Source organism: Cyanistes caeruleus, chromosome 4 (genome assembly GCF_971803275.1).
Source record: "Cyanistes caeruleus chromosome 4, bCyaCae1.hap1.1, whole genome shotgun sequence".
Classification (NCBI taxonomy): Eukaryota; Metazoa; Chordata; class Aves; order Passeriformes; family Paridae; genus Cyanistes; species Cyanistes caeruleus.
This window is the reverse complement of record NC_141704.1, coordinates 52,648,660-52,673,975: the sequence shown is the minus strand read 5'-3', so window position 1 is coordinate 52,673,975 and position 25,316 is coordinate 52,648,660. Positions and strand designations below refer to the sequence as shown.

The 25,316-nt window shown below is 36.8% G+C and overlaps 1 protein-coding gene across 10 annotated transcripts in view; it reads left to right on the top strand.

Annotated features, from left to right (window-relative positions):
- The window catches only part of TMEM117 (transmembrane protein 117), a 192,887-nt gene that overhangs the window by 86,359 nt on the left and 81,212 nt on the right, over window positions 1–25,316 (top strand). For all 10 annotated transcript variants that reach the window (XM_086884654.1, XM_086884656.1, XM_023930998.2 and 7 more), the window contains one exon: window positions 1,449–1,548. In XM_086884654.1, coding sequence (XP_086740780.1) covers window positions 1,449–1,548 — 100 coding nt within the window. The remainder of the gene's footprint in view (window positions 1–1,448; window positions 1,549–25,316) is intronic.

Below are 25,316 nucleotides of genomic sequence, written 5' to 3'. Positions count from 1 at the left end.
CCTGTTCTTGGGTTCTTGCATCCTTATTTATAACATGGTGAATTTAGGATACTGATGATCTTTTAACAAGATGGAATGTTATTAAAAATAGTTGGGGATTGATTTTGGTTTTTTTTAGCAGAAAATCAGAGCCATCATGTATGTGCTGTTCAGCAGGAAAAATAAACAGATGGCATTTTTGTTAGTGACATACCCGCTGAAAGGTCATAACATCTATAATGAAAAGGGCTGTTAGAGCAGGACATTTCTCATGTGTCATGAAACTACTCATTGATGATAATATTTCTGCTCTACAACATATTAAATTGTCTCTAAGAAATTATGCTGTGTGTGGATTTGTGGTAGCAAGACCTTCTATCTTGATCTGATATTTAGATTTTAACAGAACTGGCCCAGTGAGTGGAATCATTTTGCAATGATCCAGTTGCAGAGATATGGTCTGTATAGCTCCTAGACATTGCAATATTTGATATGTAATAATTGTAAGATTTGACAATGGATAGCACAATGTTCAGGGATACTTTTACATGTAACTGTGTCATTTATGCACACTCTTAAATAGGCATAACTTTACATAAGAAATGTATACAAGTGTCTTGAAAACAAAGCTATCGCCTGTAAAGTTAAAATACAGTTGCCATTCATGTTCATTTTCATCATTATTAGCCCTTGAGGAGATTTGTCTCTGGTGGTCCACTATAAAAGTCTTTCAGAAAAGGATAACAGTATATTAAAATGTATGTTTTTTTCAGGAAGATTTTAATTTGGAACAAATAACTTTACCTTCTTAATTCTTCTTGTAGCATCTTGGTGAACTTGAAGTCAAATTACCAAGTGAGGTTGTAAATTCTATATCTGTTGCATTATTTAAGCAGTATGGAAATGCTTCTTTTGGATTTAAGTAAAATATATCTGTGAAAATAAATTGCATAAATCTAGAAACAATAACATCTCACTAAAATTGTGCAAAACTTGCTTGCCCTGATGTGTTAAAAATGTGGTTGTATAACTAGATAGAGTGAAAAGTCAAACAGCTCAATTATCTTTTTAAAGATACCTGAAAGATTTTTATTTTTCTTCATGAAGGTTTTGCAAAGTCACCAATTTGAAGAATGTTGTAATTCTCTTTGTATAATGGAAAAAGATAAAAAGCATAAAACATTTTCTACTTCCAGAAGCTTTACATAATCCTAAAGTCTTTGCCAACTGTTATTTTAGCACCTTCAAAAGAGGCATGGACTTCAAAATCAGATTCACATTGCATTTCTAATTGGAATCAACCCATATGGGTTCAGTTCTGTGTCAAGACTAAGATCTAGCAGAAAAATTATTATGTTAGCAATGGGAAATCTTTCACAGATAATCATAAATTTTGTCACTAATGCAACTTCTTTGCAACTAAATTGAGCAAATGTGTATATCTTACGTTTGTGTTCTTGTTTCCACAGTGCATATATTATAACAGACTTCATGGGCATCAGAAATGAAAATTTTATGAAGGTAGCTGCAGTTGGGACTTGGATGGGAGATTTTGTCACAGCGTGGATGGTAAGAAACATAATTATATTTTAAAAGGAAAGGAATATGTTTGTTGCTTTCAAGGGAAAGAGGAGAAGAGAGAAAACTCAAGTTCTCTAAGTGTTTCAACCCAGAAAAGTAAAAAGTTAACAAATGCATAATGACAAGCTATTAATTGACAGTCCAGGACAGTTGCAGTTAAAATGTATCAGGGTGACTTTTTTTTTTTTTTTTTAATGTGGTTGGGAGTTTTGCCATTGACTTCTGCAGGGTGGCCCTTCTTTGCTATGAAGTAGCACCACAACTTGTTATCCTGTGAAACAGTGAGTAGCAGCTAAAGTCTGATGAAAAGAATTAGAAAGTGAAGAAAAATTAAAGTGGAAGACATGATAGAGAACAATGGAATGAGAGGAGGAAATCAAGCCAATTACATGCCAGGATTTGAAGGTTAAAAAGGCTTTCTTCTGAAATATGTGCAAGCCAAAGATCAGCTTAGTGAAAGAGAACCAGAAAATGACAAGTAACTTTTGGGAAAAAACTAATTTTTGGGAACAAAATTAAGCATCTGCACATTTTAATTGTTCAGAAAAAGCCTTTTTTTAAACACAAAGTGATAAAAAGTGAATTTAATTAATTTTTAAGGTTAGATTTTTAAGATTAGTGTAGGTAAGATTTTTAGCAATTGTATTTTAACAATGTCTTCTACCCTCCATATTTGGAACATACTGTACAACAGACAGAAGGGGGAAAAAAAGCATCAAGGATTTTTTCAGGATGTTGTTCAGTATGTGCCTGTGGTTAGTCCAAGACAAAATGTACTCTGTGAAATGGTGGCCATGAAAAGCAAGTACAGACAAAATAATTTGTATCTGCTTTACAAAGAGGACATCACAGAATTGGTGCCATGGCCAATGTTGACAATTAATGTGGACTTCTTCTGAATTGGTAATAAAATTAATGGGTACTTCTGAATACCTTTAGCTTGCTTTTTTCTCATGGGCTTTCACATCTTTATTCCACTAAAGAAGAGATGATGCATGAGCTAAGCTGAATTGAGATCATGTACATCATACATTTGTGGCTTAGGGCTCCAGTGAGATATTAATGACAAGTTGTATTACATTAGGTAATGTGGGTTTTCTTCAGGCCCTCTTTTTTGTTTCCATAAAAACACCAGCCTGTTATATGCAACACTGTATAAAGCATGGAAATGATTGCTTCAAAAGGCATGAGAATCCTGATTATTTTCTGGGTGCTCAAAACCCTCTCAGGTCTCTTCAGTAGTAGAGTCACAACTGGATTGTGCCACAGCAGATTCCAGTGGCAGATGGGATTATCACTGAAGAATGGGAGAGAGACTGGGAGAAACTACAGAGGTGGTTTGATTGGAGGAGACTGTTTAAATTAGTCTGGTTCTATTAGCTTTCAGGAAGAGTAGATAACATGGGATTGGAGGGTCAATGTGTTTTAGGAAATGCTTTGATTGCATGAGGAGAATTAAGAGGTGTGGTGATTCATGTTTAGATCTTCAGAGCGAAAGAGAATAGTGATATTGCTTCTGCAATGCAAATCTCTAGGTGAAGTATATCAACCAGGCAATGGAAATGACAGTGTTCAAGGGCATCTAATCCTGGGAGTATCAAACAAAACTACAATTTCAGGTCCCTACCTGCATTAGTAAAAAAGGAGATTGGATGTATGCTGGTGCATGGGCATGTACATTGGAACAAATCACCTCCCACGGAGTCTAACTTAAGTCATCCATCTTATTCTATATGAACAGAAATGACTGTGCTATTTATATTTAAATTTGCTTGACCTTCTGCTTATAAAACTCAGCATGGAATTGATGTCAAAGTGATCTGAGTCTTCTGTGGTATTATATTTTGTGAAGTTTCCTCATCCTATTTTGAAACAGAGAAGAAAAAACAAACATGTAAAGGAACCTTTGCACATCTTCCCATTCACAGAAGTGTTGATATTTTCTAATGTTTAAGAAGTTTTTTTAAAGAAACTATCCATCCATGGACTCCAAAGGAGAAGATAAAAATGAAGATGTAGCCTTCACTTCACTGTGAACCATACCAGAATTAGGATCTTATTCCCTGTTTGATTGGAAACTTTGGGAATAAGCAGAAATAAAACAGATGTGATTCCCTTTTAAAAATGAGTAATCAATAAACAATACTATTACTCCAGGACACTGAGAAGTGCCTTATTAAATGAGGAAAGTGGTTGAAATGGGAAAATATATTTTGGATCATTTGTTTTGGACTGAAAAGGCAGAAGTAAGACTTTCTCCTCAATACTTCCTAGCTCACTGACTAGTTTGGTGACAGGAGCTGACACAATTTCTAATAAAATCAGCAATATTATTTCCACTATGTGTAATGAGAATGAGGCCATGCTATGGGTGCATGCACAGAACCTTCTCCTTTGTACCTCTGGACAGGAGCGTCTGCTACTGTAAATCTGTAGTAAGTGTTAGATATTCTGAAGTCTGTGAAGAAGGGAACGGGTTCAGTACACCAGCTGTCTCTCTGCAACTTTTCCCTTTTTGAAGCCATGCAAGTATATCTTGCAATCTTGTACCTGCTCTGACATGCCCTCCTGCTCCTGTAAAAAGTGTATTGTTCTCACGGAGAATTCTTTTGAGGCAGACACCACAGATTTTTGCACAGTAGGACACCTTGGAAGAAAGATTGGATTCCACCCAGACAAGCACATAAACTAGCAATTTCTGCCTTCTGGGAGAGTGCAAGCAGTCTGAGGAAGGAGCTGATTCGAGGGCAGAATCTCTGACGATTAGAGTGGTCTGTCTGTGAAGACGAGCAACCTGCTGCAGATGTGTTTCTGTGTGGGACACAGTCCTGAGCACGTGGAGTGAGGCATGCTCAGAGGACAGCTGCAGGAGTGGGTGGCACTGAAGAGTGACACAGAGTTGTGTTGCCTTTCAGACTGTCAAAACTGTTGCCTTTTACTGATGACTTTTTGGACTCTACAGAGATTGGCCCTGAGCTGTGAACTATACTCGTACCACGTGGAGAGCTTTGCTTACCAGCTGCCATTGCCATTTGCATTAGACATATTGCTGCCTACAAATCATATGCATGTGTGTAAAAGTCTAAACAGTAGAAGTTTAGAAGTTTGTTGTATCTTGGATGTTGCTCGCTAGGATTATCAGAAGCTGAAGTAGTTGTCTTCAGTCAGTGTCTGGTACTGATCTCTATGAATCCAGGCTGAACAAGGGATCTTATTCCTATTTACTTTCTGAATGGTAATTTTGGTTGATATTCTCTTTTCCCATGTTAGTTGCTAGAGAGAACTGGAAACATGAGAGATCACTGAGCAGCAGACTGTGCCTGCTCCTGTTATCAGAAACAATTATAAACTCTAGGGGTGGTTTAATATATTATTCATCAAACTAATGTTTACTGCATATGTACCAGTACATTCTTTTTTAAAAGAGAAGCCAGGAATTTTCTCATCACTGTGCTTTAGCACAGTACTTGACACAATGAGTGTGAACTGAATCATTGTAGCAATTCCTGACTGTTCTTTTTGACACGTTTGCTTGGTTTCAGTTTGACTTTTCCCTTGTGTGGGACAATGAAGAATTTTGGGACTATTTCTCTTTCATCATCTTATCAGATGAATTAGTAGGAAGTTAGGAAGTAGTGCTTCCAGCATAGTCTGGATGGCAGAGTGAGGGATCACTATAGCTCTGCTGATCCAGCACTGGCCAAGACACACCATATCCACTTGGATGGATGGATGGATATGGAGGTAGAGACCTCCTGCCTAAGACTTCTTGCAGTCATACATAGTATTGGGATTCCACAAGTTTAGTAGTGAGTAGTGAATCTACACCTCCCTTTCCTCATTAGTGGAACTGGATAATGACTCCCACAAGTTGCCTGAGCTTCTGTGATGTCTCTTAGGGAAAAAGAGTCACTTCATTATCTGATCTTATGCAAGAAGGATTTTCTGTTCTCTGAGATTTTCACCATTAGCTGTAAAAGCTCCAGTTTCTCAGCCTTATCATTCCACGGGAAAACCTCACACTATTTTGTGTTCTGGCTTTGTTTATCGTGAAAGAAACAGATTTTGGCTGTGGTTTTTTGTTTTGTTCTTTTTTATTCACATTCCTCTGTTAAATATTTTTGTCTTCATCCTCTGGTGAAGAAACTTCCTGTATTTTCCCATTTTTCATGATTAACATGTCCTATCTGGGCAGTACCAGTCTAACCAGTAGAGGGGCCTGTGGCTGGTTTGTAATATTCTAAAGGGCTGAAACCTTCCTCAGGTTTCTTAATGCTGTGCACATCAATAGTTGGCAGGTTTAAGTTAATGGTTGCTTCCATGCATGGACACAGTAAATCTGTAGAGTCCTAAACCAGAAAACCAGAATGTTTTTTCTGTCACATGAGCCGTATTATTCCGTATTATAGCCATATTCATCTCAGGCTACATCTGTAAAAAAAGCCCAGTTCCTCCACCTGGTCAGACCAAAAATCCACCCAGACTAGTATCCTACCTCAAACTGTGACTATAAGCAGAAGCCTACCACGAGAGTAAAAACAAGCCAATAGTATGTGGTAGGGTCCTCTAATGCTCTCTTGGAATGCATGCAATTTTGTGTATATAATGCCTCTTGATCTTGGAATATTTTTTGCTCTTTCTGCACCACTTTGCATTCAACTATGAAGAATTTCATCTGCCATTTTATTTCCTAGGGACTCTCTTCCATAAGCACCTTTCCTAATTCTTCACATCCAGCAAGCCATCATCCTTTTTACTGTGCATAAGGTAATATCATTATAAAGCTTTCTCACCTCACTGCTCATCCATTTTCCCAGGTTGCTTAGTAATATGACGAATAACTGCATCCCCTACAAAAATCCCTGTGGAACTCTGCTAATGACCTCCCTCCATTGCTAGTGCTGTCTGGCTAACCTACTTACCTTCTGTTCCCTGTCTTTTAATCAGTTATTTATCAACATAAAGACCTTCCCTAAAGCTCTGAGTGTTGAGTTTCCATAGAAGCCTGTGACAAGGAATTTTTCAAAAGCTTACTAGAAAATTCAGCTTTGCCTATTTAAAACACATCTCCTTTATCTATGAGTTTTGTTGACCTCATTCAGTAATTCTGTTCTGAAGTATCTCCATTCCTGTTGTTTACAGAGCCAGCCACTTAGCACTCCTGCAGCCTCAGATATTCTCTCTGACATTAAAGAGGTATTCTAACAATGTTGGCTGGCCCTGAAAGTGCTGTTTGCAAGAAAGACAAAGTCACAGCTCTGGAGCTGTGAATGTGTGAAAGAGTATGGAGCCATCTTCATCTGCCTTATCAGTGAAAGACAGTGAGCTTATTTCCTCTTGTTCATCTTTCCTCATCATTACTTTTCTCTGTCATTTTTTCCTCCACACCTCTTTGTCTTATGACCCGGGCATTATTTTGCAGGTGAAAAAAAAATGAAGCTGTGAGTATTTTGTTTTTTAAGTTTTTGCATATGGCAGAATGTTCAGCAGAGCCTGAACACAGCTGTTGCTGTTATCTCAAAGACAGAAATGTCACTGCTTGTGGTAAGACCTATATTCTGAGTATTGGCCTGGATTCCATGTTTCAGAGAACATCAACTGTAGATACGGTTTCTCTTTCCTGAAATCTTATGTATTCTATGGATTTCTTTGGCTGAACAGGGAGGCTCTTAAGAAGTTGTTGATATTTTCATAATTAGATGGAATTGTTGAATAATAGTTTTGAGCACAGGGACATGTGTCTGCTCAAGTAATTGTTTGAATCTGAGCCCTTCTTGGTAGTCTTCCTGAGAAACACCTTTCTTTTCATTCCCTGCTGTACAGACAGGGGACACAATCTAATTGCTGTTGTTTAGGATAGTAGTACTCAACTGCCCCAAATATATTCTCACTTGGCACTTCATTTTGACTTTGTAAATGCTGTTCTGGTGTTTCTTTATAAAATACAAGCATAATGGTCTAATAATCTGTACAGTGTAGGGTGAAGTAAAGAAGCCAATGCATTACATGTTAATAAACCCGTCACTTGATGTTACTGTCTGGTAGATCCCTGGTACCTGTTGAATACACTTTGTGTACTTTATTGATTTTTGTGATAAGATTACTTGTTTACTTAGTGCCATTAAAACATTTGAAATGGCTTTCAATCTCTTGGCAAGAGTTTTAGAAGTATTTGGAGATATTTGCTTTTGACTGTTGCCTCTGTGATCATGACAAACAACATTTATTTGTAGAGTAGGATAGCAAGCTATTCAATGATTTCAAAGAGCTTTCCCTATGTCCATTAAGAGAGAATATTATCCTTTTCCTCTTTTGCTGAGATGTAACTATCTATGTCAACACCCTAGAGTAATGAATGGTTCATTACCACTCTGCAGAAATTAGATTAATTTACCTCTTTATTTTTATTTAATCTCAAAATGTGTATGTGTTGCTAGGGCATGCTCACACAAAGTGAGCAACATTGATGCTGGTAATGCTATCATGTTGCTGAAAATAGCAGACACACTAAATTATTGCAGTGAAAATATGTAGAAAATGAAATAATAATGTGACTAAAAAATGACGTTTACTACAGGGAAGGACACTAGTATAAAATCTATGTTGAAAGAAAACATAACATCATCATTAAAAATAATGTTTTCAGGATTTTGTATTTAACTTTTAGACTAAAATAATAACCAAAAATACTCACTTTTAAATTTACATGATTATTGGAAAGTAATTCTTCTATCTGGGAAATTCTGTTTAGCAAAGAATAGCATATAGTTTTATTTGCAAGCAGTGAAGAATCCACTTTGATGCACATTACAAGGTAGTTTGAAGAGTCAGGAGTCTTGAATGACTGGCACCTTTTTTAACTCATGCCTCTGTCAAGAATTGGGCATGACAATTTAGATTATGATCAGTGTCAATCTTCTTGATTGTTTCTATTCCACTGGCATATCAAATGACAATATAAAACTGTAATTGAATTTGCAGTAGCATCTGAAGTGCTTTACAGCTAACAACTCTGCTGTTCTTGAGTAGTGGAAATGAAATTGTACTATGAAACATGAACTGGAAGGAGCAAAACAGATGACACCTGTTCCTAAACTCGCTTGCTAGGTTTGCACAGAAATGTAACTAATAACATTTTTAGTGGCAATATATTTATTTCCATTCAGAGAGGCATACAAAAGCCAGTTGCCCTTTTTGTTCACCTGCCTATCTTGTTTTGGTTTGTTTGTGTATCTTGTTTTGGTTTTCATTCCTTTTCTTAAGGCCCAGTCCATTTTCAGAAACATTCTGTAGCTGGTGGTTCTATCTCCAGATGATAACCACAAGTAAATTCATCAGCACAATGGCAGTCCAAATATATCCAGTCATATGAGACTTGCTAATTTTGTTTTTTCCATTTTCTGGGGCATGAATGTGCTCATATCCTGCTCTGCTTCATGACTGCCACTTAGTTATATAAGGTGGAGCATGCCTGGTGTCATCTGCGTTCATCCAATCATCCCATCAAGTCAGATTGCACTATTATTTATTCATTGATTGATGGTGTTGCCATCTGTTCATATGCTCTAGATTATAATTATCTGCCTTTTCAAGCTTGATCTTTTTTTGTATTCCCCTGTTACTTTGTCATTTCAGTTCTGACCAAGCATTGCCAGAGGTGTTACTTCATCTCTGTCTATTTCCCTGCCAGTGAGTTCCTTTAACTCATTGTTACAGCAGTTACCTTTGTTGATAACCATTTTCTGGGCTCTAAAATATATGCTTAGTATATCTATCAGTAAAAGCCTCAGGATTTTTTTAGAAGATGGCCACAGCCAGCTCTCTCTCAGAGCTCAAGAGTAAGCGATGCAAACCCCAAAGCTGGGCCCCAAAATATCTCCTAGTTTTTCTCCAAAGCAGCTACTGACATCTTCCAATGACAAGTAAACCTAGTAGTAGTTCTTTCAAATAGGTGTGACATTTCCCCAACTATCTTTTTTTAAATTTCAATGCTTACTAATTCATTCACATCTTTTTGTGACCTTGTACATACTTTTCTTGCAGTCTGGATCCCGTCTAAAAATACAGGGAGGGTCATAGCAAATATTAATAAGAGAAATGCTGTTCTCCAAATGTCATAGAAGTCAAAAGACAAGCTGTAAAGAAAAGATATGTCTTCCTGCAACTCACATCTTGTCTGATTGATTTGTATTGTAGCTTCAAGCAGCCATACAGTTATAAATGAGACTGGGGGTCCTCTATTTTCTCTTCCTTGTTGTCATACTCTCCTTGGCTCTTTTTCATGTGGAATGGTATTTGCTTCCTGATGATATTTATACAGCAGATCTTGGTATATCCTGGTTACATGTATTTAGAAACTGAAGTCAGAGTAGCATATAAATTAAAGTAACTATGCAGCAATTCTGCATTCTGACATGATGTACTCCTTGGAAATGGTGTGAATGAGTGGGTGTCAAAAGTGCTGGAGAAGTGGGACTCTAGAAATAAAATGTTCTTACTGAAGATCTTTGAGTACAGATGGCAAATGTGTAAACTGTTGGAGTCTCTAAGATGGACACTTCCTCTCTGGAACAGCCTGGCTCTGGATGAGATTGCAGCCAAAACCTTTTTCACTGACTGGGGGAAGAAAATAATTTTTTTCTGAAATGGAAATTGAAACAATTGCCTCAATATCTCAGCTAAGATGTGCAATCACGAGCTCTATGATAAAATGGGAAGAGATGGTTTAAAAAGTATTATGAAAGGAGTATTGGATTGGCCTTGCACATTCAGATGAAGATCTTTACTGGATTAAATATATGGTGAGGTAAGATCTTCTGTATCCACAGGGGGAGATTAGCAGCAGATGGCAGTGGTACACAGCAATAATTTCTTTAATTCTGAATTCCTTCAGGATCTGTGGGATGAACTATGAGACACTGTAAAGGGAAAAAAGAAAAGAAGGATGTTTTATTATGAAAAAACATATCACAGCACTCTTGCCTAAAGTAGTGTTGAGAATGTTTTACATAGTCCATTCTTCTCTACAAGGAAAAGCAGCATTAAAGCTGGTAAATTAAGGAAGACACAGTTACTGGTCTTAAATGACATCATTTTGATGGGCGGGTGTTGAGCTGAGAAACTTTATCTTTGATGCTGTTTTGTAGAGAAAATGTTTTTTAAATATGTCCAGAAAGTAATGGCATAAACACTGAAGTTACCAGAATATTACTCATTTTTTGTTGCATCATGTTTAAAAATGAAAGATTATTCTTACAACAGCTACAGTACCTAAAAATTGTATTCCATGCTATCATACGTCAACTCAACCCACAACATATCAGCAGAGCAATTAAGCAAGTGCTTGAGTAAATACAGCACAGAGTTAATTTTCCTGTGCAGTACTGCATAATATATGGATTGTAATATCACGTGAGAAGTCTTCTTTTAACAATCCTGCTATGAACCCTGAATTGAATTGATCAAGGAATCCTGAATTGTAAGTGAAATCACTAACTCTATCTGGCATGTATGGAGAAATCTTAGAAACTGTCAGACTTACAATACTCTAGCCAGAAAGTAATTTTTTTGATATTCATAATTGTTACTGTGCTCAAGAAAGAATGAAAATTCAGTATGTTCAAAACCAACTTCTACAGGAAAAAAATCAGATAGGTTGGCTTCCAAAAGCTCTTTGCTGTCAAAACCCAAGTCCAGCTTGGGTGCAATTCTTCTGTTTGTATCAGACTTAAAATATACAACTGCTTCTTAAAAACTGAGATATTAAAAAGTTTCAATGGATTTGAATTAAAATTCATTATAAAACTTTGTTTAATAGAAAGCACTCAGTAAGATGAGTCTAATCTCTTATTGGTCCCTTCTTATTGTTATTTTACATTACTTGAAGTGGGAACTTGAAGTACTTTTTTTAATGGATAGAGATATTGTCGAGTTTCACTTAAACTTTTCTAAGTACTTCTAAAACCTCCATTAAAAAGCTATTTTTGTAATTTCTTACTGTACTATGCTTCTCCAAATCACAAAAGAAATCACTGCCTCCTACACTGGCAGTAATAAAAAAGGTTTTGCATTTTGCAGACACTAGGGATTGATCTTTATAAGAACTCATGGAGATATGTATGCTAATATGCCCCTGTTTTACAATAGAGAGCTGAAACAAAGAGGGACAAGAAAAAAGGGATGGAGCTGAGACAAGACCCTGCTCTCAGTTTTGTTTTCATCCCATCCCTGCTCTCCTCAAATCTTTAAGGGAAATTATTTTCTCTATCCCATTGATGGCAGCATTCTAAAAGGTATCTGCCTCTGCAAAGATCCTGAATAATTTCTTCCATGGAAAATTGCAATGGAATGTATGTGCACTGGAGATACTTCCAAGTGGTGAATGCCCTAGACTGTGCTTCCCTTTCCCCTGGCTTCAGCTGTGTGTGAACCCAGAGTAGATGCTTTTTTCTATGATGGTTTGTTCTGGGCTCATTTCTGGCCTGTCTTCTCTTCCACTCTGTATTTCTTTTATAACTTATATGTAGCTTGTATAACTGTACCAAAGGGATGAAGTTCGTACTAATGTGTGGCTGCGGAGAATCAGGGCACTTGTTCCCTTTCTCTTAACTTGAAGAGGTCCTTTGCTTAAATTTTTTATGACGGCACAGAATTAGTTTTACCATCCTACAGCCCAATTTTATTGTAAAGAAACAACCTAAGTAGAGATATTAGACAACATAATCTACTTCATAGTGGACAGAGTCCTGTCAGGAGCATTATCAGAACGAGGACAAGCCGTGAAGGTGTGATCACATTGGTGTATCACTCACAAAGGCCCAGCACTAGCACAAGGCACAGCCCAAGTTGTGGCACTTAGTGTTGGGTTAGGCAGGACCATGATTTTCAGACTGCAGACATATTTTGCATGCACTTCCTTTTATATCTAACAGACCTCCAGAATACCCATGGCAGATGAGGAACAGGCTTTATACCTGTATGGCTTTACACTGTGCTTTACTTGGGTCAACACTTGACCCAGAGAATGAAGGTAGGATTTGTGTGGTCAAGTAGTGGTTTGGTCTCAGAATTGGTAAGATTTACATGTGGACTGTTTCAGATTTTGATATTTTGTTCTGAGGTGATTTTCTGGGTTGTCTTAGTAATCAATGAAGAGAAAAAAGCCTGCTAAGTCATTGGAGTATATTTGACATCTAAAACTGTGCAAATAAATCACACTGTAAACCCACTTATTTCCCTCCACTAGTAATAAAGGAATTATAAGGGGACTCAGATTTAGATATTTACATTCAAGGTATTAAGGTTTTGTGTCCTGGGCAAACCCAGGACACTTATATAGGGGGTACAGAAATGCCAGAAGTTGTCCCACAAACCAGCAGAGTTAAAACATGTAATGGTTTACTGTTAAACATCCCTTGGGAATTAAGGAAGGTAAAGGAATACTTCCAGAGTGTCAAGGCTTTCCTGATGAAACATTAAAAGAACTTCACATAAATTCAGAGGTTCATGCAGCAATGAGTAAATTAAACCATAACACAAATAAACCAGCAAGAATCCACATGCAACAGCAGTGTGAAATTAAAGATTGTGTGGACAGTAATGAGAACAAGCATGTCAGTGTATTCTCCAGAACTTTATATTTTGCCTTGAAGTGAGGAAAATTGCTAAGAAGAAATGTTATTTAAGTTATCTAAATTTTAAAACTCATTTCAAAGGGTTTAGAGCATTAATAGATAAAATAATTTGTGTGTGTATGTGTTCCTGAAAGGCAGCCTTTTTTGTGTTCTGCTGCTACTGATACAAGACAGCCTTAATCTTTATAAGGCAATTGAAGGCAAACACTTATGACTAAGTTGATCTGTGGATACAGAAAGCTTTGGCTCATTGATTTCCCCAGAATTCCTGTCCTGTGGTGATTTCCATGTGTATTCTCATTGGCGTGACCAAAGCCAGACTGGGCCTGTGTCATCTACTGAGTTTATTCATGCTTTTCTAACCTACTATTTTTATTGATTTAACCTATTTACAAGGTTATCTTATGCTAGTTGGCAGGTAAAGGACTATTAAATGAGTTGAGGTAGCATGAAGGGCCTGAATCAGCCTCATGGTGTGCAAAGCCAGATATTTAGGAATGATTTCAGAACAGATTCCACCACTGGCTGACTATTCCTCTGTGAGGTTGTATCTCTGGCTTCTTGTCTGGTCAAATCTACACCTTCTTTCTCCTTTGGAAATGCATAGAGATTCAGAGCTGAGAATACAGTGTAGCGAAACCTCCAAGCCATTCTAACATTCCATGGTGCTGCCCAATTGGGTTATTGACAACTGTTTAGCACTCACTGGAATAAACCCTTGTATGGCAAAAATGAAATCTGAATTGCTAACAATTACTACAAAAATCCAGTTATTTAACAAAAAAAAGATGATAAGGAAGTTACTGAGAATTTAGCTGTAATGTGGGGTTTGCATTAAAAGCTTTGAAATCTAACCACTGAATGATGCTGTCTCTAATTGTTACCTCAGAAATCAGCTTTTTCCTCTTTTTTTAACTCATTGCTTGTCATTCATTTCAAACTGTAGATGCTAAAAAAACCCCTGTCTTTTTCTAGTTTTATTTCTGTGTGTCAGTATTCTGGGATATTCTGAGTGGTTCCCAAATATCTTTTATTTCTGGTTCTGCCTGTCTCTCTTCCTGCTGTCATTCTTTCTGTGTACCACACAATAACTTAAACTCCTCATATTTCCCTCTGTCTTTGTCTGAACCTTTTGCCCAGTATTTTTACACTGAGCAGCCTCTCAATACACATTACACTTCAGTTCTTTCACATGGAATTAAAATTCTGACCACTTAATTAATAATGACTTAATTGATCTATTCATTTATTGTACTTCTATCCTCTGTTTCATTTTTTGACACCTCTGTGATGTAAAAAAGGTACTGACTGTCTTTCACTGGCTGTTTGTGTGGGGTTTTTGCAAACTGTACAATGCTATGGCTATGCTTCAATAATAAACATTAGTGCTGATTGAATGTTTTAACATTAACACAATTGCTTCACTCTCCTCTTTGTATCATGGGCAATGGAGTGAGTCCTGCACACCTCTCATGCTTGCTGATTTCTTGTTGCAATGATGTAGTCTGTTCTGATGCTCAGAGAGGACAGTGTACAAGCTCACTGGCACCAAGGACCATCCTTGCTGTGCAGTCCTGATGCATAATTTCTGATATCTACCTTCCCCTCTTCAGCCCAGGAGAGACCTCTCTGTCAAATGGGTCAATATTATGTAGAAGGTTGAATCCCTTTTACTGAGGTTTTAATCAGTGCCCCACGAGACTATACAAAAGAAACTAAAACTAGGAGATTTGCAGGAATACAGCAGGGGCATGACCACAGCAATCTGCTAGCCAGGTCTAATGGCTATACTTTTATCACACAGGAGAAAGTATAGGCTGAATTAACCATAGCTGTAACTTTTATCTGTACAGAGTTGCATGAGGTAGGCCTTGGGGAATGTGGTCCTTTCTGTGTGGTTGAACTACATCTTTACACCTGCTCTTAGTAAAGAAGCACAGATGCTGGTGACTTGCATTCACTGCAACATGGCAATGTAGGGCAAACTTGTCCGAGAAAACTCAGATTGGCATTAGAAATTTTGATTCATTAAATAAAATTAATTGCTAAAAACATAATGCATTTCAGAATAAGGTATACAATTGCAGCAAATGATCAGTTCATTTTTGGAAGAGCAGTTTGAATAGCTTGTATTTAAATAAAAATAAATTCTAAAACTTAGTAGTAGCACAGAAAAATGTATTCACTCCACTGCATTAACTTAATGAACATTACCAGGCAGCAAAACACGTCAACATTACAGGAGCACTCAATATGCCATCCATGCAGTTGTAGCTTTTGAACCTCTGTGCAAAATGTCCTAACTATCAGCATTAGTGCTGATAAAGTCAGAAAAACCATTTTATTACTCATGACGTTAGAGCCAAGATATTTTTAAAAGTCTGATTCCACATGCATTTTTATAAATATTTAACTGCAGCCTTATCAAAACTAGTTTGACAATGTGAGAATGATCATCCCACAACCCTTACAGCAGTATTTGTGTAAAAGGTAATGTACAGATCAAACCCACAAACCAGTAAATTTGGAGGAGCTCTTTAAAAATTTTAAGAGAGTTCCCACTCCTTTTGCTGTAGCACTAGTAGCTGGTACTCTGGTTTGAGTTCACTTATAAACATTGAATCCAACCCCCAGCACCATTGCATGAGGCCACTTGAGAGAAAAATTGAATTATTCATCGTGTTTTTAAAGTTTTTTGAACTTCAAATGTTGAAGAGTTCACAGTCTGTTGTATATAATATACTGAATGACTTCAGAGAGCAGTGTTGTTTTGTTCTTGGGGTTCTGCTGCTGTCCATAAAGCATTTAGGCAGTGTTTTTGTAGTGTATGATGTCAGAAATATAATCCCTTGAGTGAATTATATACATTTGTATTCATGCCAGGTCATTTTATTACCCTAAGGATTTTACTCAGGCCAGTTGCTTCCACCGGCTGACACGTTTTTGAACGCTGTGCAACACTTTTCTTTAGTAACACCCATATCTCAGTTAGGGATAAAGTCCCAGGACTTAAGTGTGACATCGTGATAGTATGAAAAGACTGTTAAAAGTTCAGTCTCATTCCTTCTGATCCTAATAACTGTTTATGACAGCCTGTGCTATTTTTCTTTCAGATGCTGAAAACAGTTGTTAAAGTGAGTTAAATTTTTGAGACTGAATGTTCCTTTCCTTTTACAGAAATATTCAGAGGATATTTTTTCTGTCCATCTGAAGCACTGCACTGTTTAAAACACAGCACTTCTAAGTTGGCTGCTTTGAATTTCCTATCACTGTTGAGTTCCCCAAAGTAAAAGCAAAAGTACTTATGAGAGAAAGAGAGAGGTGTGTCTTTACTGGTGGTAGGGACCATTATCTTTCTAGGGAAATAACTTAAACTGTAATTACCAATAATTCTAATTCAGTGAGCAAGAAATTGGGAAGAATGACTTCAAACTCACTTTTCAGTAATTTTCATTGGCCTCAATAGAGGATGCATTTGACATAGAGTAGGTAGGCAGTTTTCTCTGCTTTTTTTTTTCTAATCTAGGAACCACAAAATAAGAGTAATTATTAAAGTATTACACCTCTCACTATGTGTGTCTATTTTGTATTTACATTTGGCAGTTGTTATACACTGAAGACTGGTATCCAATCTATCCACCCATTTTGCAGGGTTCAGTTTAGTGGGGAAGAAACTTGGGGAAGGTCTGAGGGTTTCAGCTGATGTGATTTAGTAATTTCTCTCTCTTCTGAATGGTAGCACTCTCACCAAGATTTAGCTTCTATAAAGTTAGTCCTTCTGCATTGCTGAGCTTCTTCCCTTGGCTGACAGCTTCATTGTTCCAAGGGAACAGAGCTGTCAGGAAAGGTCATCACTGCAGACGGGATGGAAGCCTCTCAAGTACCTAAGGCCAGTCCCACAGAGAGTTTTGGGGACCATGGAAATAACCTCCACCTGGACTCTGAAATCGTGAGGGAGCTTGTGCAGAGACCAGTGTGCCAGAATGATGCATTCACAGTGGCTTGTGTTGCTAAGCAGACTAGCAGCTGCTTTTGTAGCAGTGGGAGTTCTTTTCACAGTACGTATTTTTCAGTCTTGGATACAATGAGATGCAGTAATCAGTCTGGAGGTCATACATTTGTGGATCCCTGCTGCCAAGTCTCTGTCTGATAGGTTCTGAAGAGAAATATATTTTTCTGTACTTTGTTCAACAATAAGTTGATGTTTAGTGAGGTGGCAGATTTTCTTCATATCTTTGTGGTCTTTGTCAGGAGTTAAGAGGAAGTAGTAGTAGTTTGACGGGATTTAGTAGTGCTTTTATTCCATCTATTCCATACATCTTCAGCATATTCAATTTCCAGGGGTACAGATTGAGGTTTATGGGTTCTCCACTTTGCTCACAGGATGGCAGCTGTTGACTAGATGATTAAGAATTTCCTGTTAAGAACTGCAGTTCAAATTTATCTCTCTATTCATGTCTGTGTAACTAAGGAACAACAGCCTGTCTGTAATCTGACTATTTTCTGTGCTTCTCCAGTGTTTTCTTTAGCTTTTAATTTGCTTGAAAACAACAAGTAAAAAGTATTTATATGAAAGTAATTGGTGCTTTAAGAAAAAAAAGTGTATCCTTTTTCTAAATGAAAAAAGAGGAGACTCTCAAGCATGTCTGACAGCTAGACTAACTATTCTGTGCAAACAGTTTTCGTGTCATACTCTTGAAATATTTTTACGCAAAGCAGTTAACAAGACCTTGAAGGATTATTCAAAATCATGTTTCTGCAGAGAATGTATTGCCACACATAGATGCTGAACAAAATGAAGAAAACACACTACTATCACCTCTGACATTACTGTAGCATTTTATGGATGTTCCTGCACTGGCTTCTGCTGGTAACAATAAGCAAATCACTTATTTTCAACTATTTGAGCACCTTTATAGGCAGCCTACCAACCCTTCATTCATCATAAACGTTAAAATCCAGGAGAAAGAACTTATTGTGAAGAATGCTGATTAGAAAGGACATGGTAATTCAATGTGAGGGATCTGTCTCCTGTGCTATGCTCAGCAAGCCAACTTGCTAACTTAATCATTTCACTGCAGCACCTATGTGCTACCAATGATTACTGCCTGTGCTAATGACTGAAAGGTCTTACAAGCAATGCACATAACATTTTCAGTTTCGTCTGGTAGTATGTTGCAAGTATATTTTTAAAAACAAGAACATGGGAATAAGAAAACTTAGCCACAACACAGCTATGTGTGTTAAATTAGTTATCCAAGTCACCCCATTGCATCTTGGTATATCATGTTGTTATTCTGCTGCATTCTCTTTCCTTGTCTACAGAGATAAAGTTTGGAGACAATTAACTTCATCTACCGAGGAAGTCAGTAATAAGCATAGAAGAATAATAAAACTGTGTTTAAGTCAATAGCTTAAAGGAAACAGCTGTGCAAGAACAATGGCTTTGGAAACAGGGTGTATCTTGACAGAAGCTCAGATCCCATACATTTCAGCTCTGTTCATTTGTCAACATAAAGGCAAGATAAAGCCTCGTGGGATTAAGTAAACTCCATAACTAAAAATACAGTTTGACATTGCTTGTAGACACATGACAAATCTGCGAAGATAATATATTGGTAGTCTTTTCATTTAGAGAAGAATATGTTTTTAAGGAGAGTGAATGCTTTTATTGAATTTAGATTCAAGCAGTGTAGTATTAGTACCTTCAAGTAATTTTAACCAGATGTTGCATTTTTCTTCTTTTCAGACTTTAAAAATACAGATGGTAAGGAAATCATGCATTAAATTCTTCTAAATAGAACCTTTAATTAATATTTAGAAACTATTTTGCAGTTGGCATAATTTCTAAAAGTGTTTATCTATTTTTTTTAACTATGTCCCATGATTGGAATTTAATTTAGTTCATGAAGATTTATTGTCATTTTCAATTCTGTATTTCATATATACTTTTCAGCAACTATGTAGCATACGTGTTCCTAAATTGAGCATGCCACCCCCATTGATGCCAGTTGTGCTATATGCATTATATATTGTTAATGAGGAACAGTAACAGGCACCCAGAGTGAAAGATATGCAATTTTTGTCAAAAAAAATCTCATAAGAGTGCAATAAAATGTGACAGGAAAGTATGACTGCCTTGTAAAGGACAAGAATGCAGGCAGAACAGTAAAGTCTAGGCTGAACTCTATTCTCTTTTAGGTGGATAAAATAAGGGTCCTTCTTGCCATAAAATCACATTAATGGACTTGCCCTACTCTGTGCAATGGAGAGCAGAATTAAGCCCTTTCATCCTTTTTCATAGTAATTTTCCACTGAATTTGGCAAGATGCATTTCCTGAGTCAGAACTGTTGTTAACCTTCAAAATCAGCAGAAGGTATTTTGGGATCCCATGTGAATCATAAACTTCTCCGGTTTTGTTTTCATTTGGAAAAGACATTTCTATTGCCTTGTGTAGAACAGCTGAGACTTTTCTTCCACATCAAACATCAAAATGTTAACTTTGCAAAGGGCAGTTCCGAAGAGATACATTATACCTTTCATGCACGTGCAACCTGCTGGATTTTCCTGGGAAGATTCTCACACTAATTCACCTCCAGTAGGCATCTGGATGGTAAGCTACACTTCCATCATCTGCTGTAGCTGCAGCATCTTGTTGCTAGCATCCCAACAAACAAAAGAAAATATGTTGTCCTTGGCAAGCCATAGCTACACCTCATCAGTCCAGGTGTGTGAGCCTCACTGCTCCTAAAGGAATGAAGCTTACACATTCGTAACTGGAGCTGCAGGTGTAAAAAGATTACACTTTTTGCCCGGCAGATACAGCAGATTGATATGATGGTGATGCCTTGAAGAGGTGATCAAACAACATTGGTGTTTATCAGTCTGAATACTGAGAGCTGAGTCAGAGCTTGAGGGTATGTAGGAGCAGAAAAGTCCAAATGCAGTTTGAAGCTTTGACTGTCCTCTCACAACCAAGTCTCAGATTAGGGATCTGGGCCAAGGAATACTGTTATGTTAGAAAGTTACTTTAAATGAAAGTCATGTTAGACTGTTTTTCACAGAGAAAATAAATATCATGTGTCTGCAAGGACAGCTCCAGGAAAAAGAAAGCATGTCCAAAATATGCCCATAATTTGATATTTACTATGATGAAAAAGCAACGAAATCTCCAGTATAGCAAACTAGTAGAGCTGTCTGTGCAAGTACCTTTGAACTCAAAGAGTTGAAATTAAGTGGGCCTTGTTTATTTACCTTCCTTAATATTTTCATCTGTTTGGTTTGATTTTTTGTTGTTGTTTTTTTTTTTGTTTATTTTGTTCTCCAGGAACTATAAAGCAGTGTGTTCTTATTGCTATGATGATGTGGAGGCCAAAAAAAAGTCTAGAAATGAAGATGGTCATGGCCATGCAGAACTTTCTTAAACTGCCTCTTCAGTGTTCTTTTGCCACCCATCAGTTTCAGATATTACAGCCACACAGGAGTCAGCGAAATGTCTCATATGAACCTTCTCCATCAGCTTCAGTACAAAGTCAGACAGCTTAAAATGTTGCCAAAAGCTTTGTTATTTTTATCTCAGGAAGATAACTATAGATTTTAGAGTCCCCAATTTTATTAATAAATGAAAAACTGTCATGAAACAATGTAAGCTATAGGAATCTACTGCTAGTCAAGTTCCAACTGATAACTTAATCTATTTCTAATTATTGTGCCACAGTATTTATTGTTGTGTTCTTAATTTATAGTGCAGTTAATGAGAAAGGAGCACAGTCAGAAACCACAGGACTTATTTTCTAGATGGAATTTTGTTGCTATCACACTACTAAAAAGAAAGAATATATGTTGCAAGTTACTTATAAAACCTCTAAACACTGCTAAAATAATTACGATTAATGATATTTCTCTAAAGAATGACACAATTGTATAATGCTAATATGTACAGTGTTAATAAAAATAGTGTAAGAATTTGAAAACTAGGAACTGCTTGGATCAGAAAAATATAGGCTCTAGAATGTGAAAGATACACTCAAACTAATCAAATAGTGAAATAACAGAAAAGCAAGAACGGCCAGCGGCAAAAAGTATTTTAGTTCTATTTCAGTATCTTCCTATAGCAAAGTGAGTACTGTGAAATAATTTAGTAAGGGCAGTCATATGTATGCTGTCAGTGCTGACTGGGCATTCTCTGTAAAAATAGAGTAGATGTGTAAATACCACATATTTAGAATGTCATATAAGAATTTTGGCAGAGAAATGCCCTTCATAAATAACACCCTTTCAGAAATATCCTGCTTAGTGCTCAAATGAGGACTTTGTGATGCTATGGCTTAAAAAAAATTGCAAATATGCCTTGGTTTGCTTGTGTATGCCCTTTTACCTGATACTAATTTTTCCTTTTGAAGTACTTGGTTCTTTGCTTCAGTAACATTTCTGCAGCAACAGAGTGTCTTCAGGTCTTCGTCAGCCTCCTTTCTAGAAGCACTTTCTTACTGCCCACTTCTGTTTTCTAGCATTTTGAATTTACTTTGGGAGTGAAAATTGTAGTGGAGCTGTGGCAGTGTGGGGGCAATGTAGATTGTGCAAATCATTTACTCCCAAAGAATGTTTTTAGATAATTTTGTATAACCAGGAGAATCAATGGGGAAAAAACCCATGGAGGACAAAATTAATCTTTGAGCTTGTACAAAAAAAAAGTCTTAAGCCTTAAGATCCTTTATTTATTAGGTAATGCTCTTTCATTGTAGGCATGGGAAGATCTTCAGAGAGACAAACTAGAGGATGGCATGCTGCTGGGAGGCAGGAGACCAGCAGGACAGTAAGAGGGTGGTAGATAGTCCAGTGTAAGAGACTTCCCTGCCTCTGAGACTGGGGAAACAGCTTGAGCTCAGGAATGCTGACTGCATTTGACTTTGCAATCTGTAAACTGCTGCTCACACAAAAGTCTTTGTGGCACTGGGACCTGTGTCCCAGTTTAATTTTTTCAGGGTTTTATTCTTTGCCAGCCAGATCATAAGAAGACAGACAGGCAGAAGTACCTCTTCTTATGTATAAATTAATATTTTTGTACTTGCATATGTAGTCACTAAAAAGTGACTACTACTTTTAAGTGTGCTATTAAAAATTCACTATTAAAATAAACTAACCTTTAATGTAATTTTAAAAACTTCAATCCATCAAGTAATTTATTTTTCCAAAAGCCTACATCCTCCTTTTTCTCCTTGTAAGAGGACTTAATAAAATTATCTGACAGAGGAAGCATGCATATATGTAGATATATTTTATATGTATAATATATGACATAGGAAATCAAACACCCATTTGCTGGTTTTATGCTACATTGATTGTTACACTGAAACAGCTAAAAAGTAATAATTTTTCTGATTATTTTAATCAAGTGTATGCACCAGGCTGCAAGTAACAGCTCTAACTATGTCCTGTTTACCATCATTGGTAATTCTCAGCTTTTTTTGTTGTTTTGTTTTGGGGTTTGTGGGGTTTTTGGTAATTATGTAAGAGATGGAAAAACAATTTTACTAAAAATGATACAAATATTGCTTTTTAATGGTCACTCTGGCTGTAACTCTTAATACTAGCTGTGGCTAAGGAACTGAGACTGGAGAATCTGATTCTGCAGTCAGTCCTTCTATTGCCTGATCCCCAACTTGCCTGCAAATTCTGTGTATAAAGTGTTTGCAGGATTGTCCCAGATATTTCATAGCCTTATTTCTGTATTTAAAATGATTGATAGTAGACACATCTGTGTGGAAAGCCGGGGATAGGTAGCTTTGCAATACTGGATTCAAGGGCTATTCAAATTTATGTCCAACATTATTTGAACCCAAAAGTTCCATGGTCATTGGGGTGGGTGAAGATACATCACCAGAGGTATCTGACACAGAGAACGTTCATTCAACAGTGATAATCACCTTCCTGTTTGTAGACCAGTACAGAAGAAGCCCAAATGAATCAACAATTGATAAAACATCATTCAGAGCAAAGAAAAACTCAAATCTTCTCATGCTAAACTAAATTTAATTGTTGACTGCTGACTGCAGGATTAAAACATAGTTTAACTTATTTGCCTAGTAACTGGAATGAAATATTCACATGATGAATCAGTTTACCTTCATTACTTTTCATTTGGCATGGGATAAAAAAAGGTGGCAAATCCATATTTGCAAACCCAGCATAAGAAGTACACAATGCATAGATGTCAGGCCTGGGTAATAAAAATGAAAGCAATGCTTTGTAGTCCTTCATCAAAATTAATCTGCCTGCATCTCAGGAGGCCAAAGCATGTTAGATCAGCTGCCTGTGAACTGAAAGTGTGTGTAGATGGCACTGCAGCCCACTGAGAAGACACACTGGCTTGCATTGATGGCAGTTTAGAGTTTTCCTTGCTGGGCTCTGGCATTGCTCCATAGCAGACAAAAAGTTTTTGAAGACTCATATGAAGTCTCTTCACATTTATCCAATGAGATAGTAAAGCTTATAAATCCCTTAGCAATTATCCATTGCTCCTCTCTGTTCCTTCAGTGATTCACATGACAGCACTGGATTCTATGTGTTCTGAGGGTATCTTAATTACTCATGAAAGTGAAAAATCTACAGAATACTCCAATTAGGAGTAGTTTATATTTAATAACTTCAGGTAGTAGCTAATTTTTGCCTGTCTCTCAAGCATATGGTAACACTGGGGTCTTAGATGTGAACTTTCTACTCCTGGAAGAAGCAAAGGCTCCTGCCTTTGGTCTTCCTTGGCTTGGTTCTTGTCCTATGGGTTGGTATTTTGTCTTACTTGAACACTTGTTTGGATTCCCTTTCAAACACTTCAGGAATTAATATTCAATCTGAGATGACCTATGAAATATTGTAGTACTTGGTTTAAAGCTGTAGTTTTCTTTAATCTAGGGATAATCTACCTGTCAGTGTCAATCCTTTCTTTTGAAGGAAGTGTAAACAGCTCTGAATTGGATCTCCATTCTTTTGCAACTATACATTAATATGTCAATTTTAATAAGTTTATTTCAATTCATACTCTCATTTTTAGTATTTTATCTTTTCCACACGTCTCTCTGTCTTCCATCTCTCTTTCAAGAATCTCTTTCAGTCATATTTGACTGTCTCTTGTTTCATTTTTATATCAAAAAATGAAAATGTTTTCAAAGCTGATAAGGCTCTTTATTAAACTTTGGGTTTTCATAGGATTCAGGAAGCCCTATTGCAAACTAAAATACCTGTATGTACTGTATATAAATAAACATGAGAAATGTTTCATACTAGACCTAAGGTCACATCGATTTTAGCTAATCTAGAACTGTAATCATGTTTCATTATTCATCTGTTATAAAATGTTTTTGCCAATATACAGAGAGTAGCTGAAATTTTAATAAAAGTGTATACAGACATTACTAGTTTTCAAGCATATTTAGATAAAGTTTATATGCTTATATAAAATAAACCTTTAAAATTCTGTTCCAATTTTTCAGCCAGCTGACATGGACACTTTCATGAGATTCCTGCTTATGTGACAAAAGACATCAGGGAATGTGTATTTCTGCTTTATGCATTATACATACACTGAGCATCACCGCTTGCATTTGTCATTTATGCTTGAAGTGTTACCACATGAATTCGGCCAGGTAGCAGTTAAACCAGCAGTATGCCTCCTAGGTTAATATGCACCTGGGTTAAAATACATCAGCACTAGCTTAGTTTTTCAATAGACTGTCTTTCAAATTGGAATTAGAGTGGAGTTGTCAGGTACAATGGCACGGTGCTCTCGTACAAACGGGCTACATAGTCCTGGGCTGAGTAATTTTAAAATACTTTTTTTTTTTTGAGCAAGGACTTATGTTTAATGGTGAGAATTCAGAGGCATCAAAATGTAGTGTAGGGACTGGTTCAAAGGTGACCTAAAGTAGTCAGGGCAAAGAGGGTGAAACTTTAGCAAAGCAGAACATATATATTTGATAGAGAGGTGATATAATTTAGAGTAAATCAGCTGTAGATATAAATTTATTTCAACTCTTGCAGTAGTGGATATCCAGTAAACATAGTATCTTTATCTTTCCCAAATTAAAGTGAATTTTTTGTCTCATATCACTTGGGAATATGTAGTT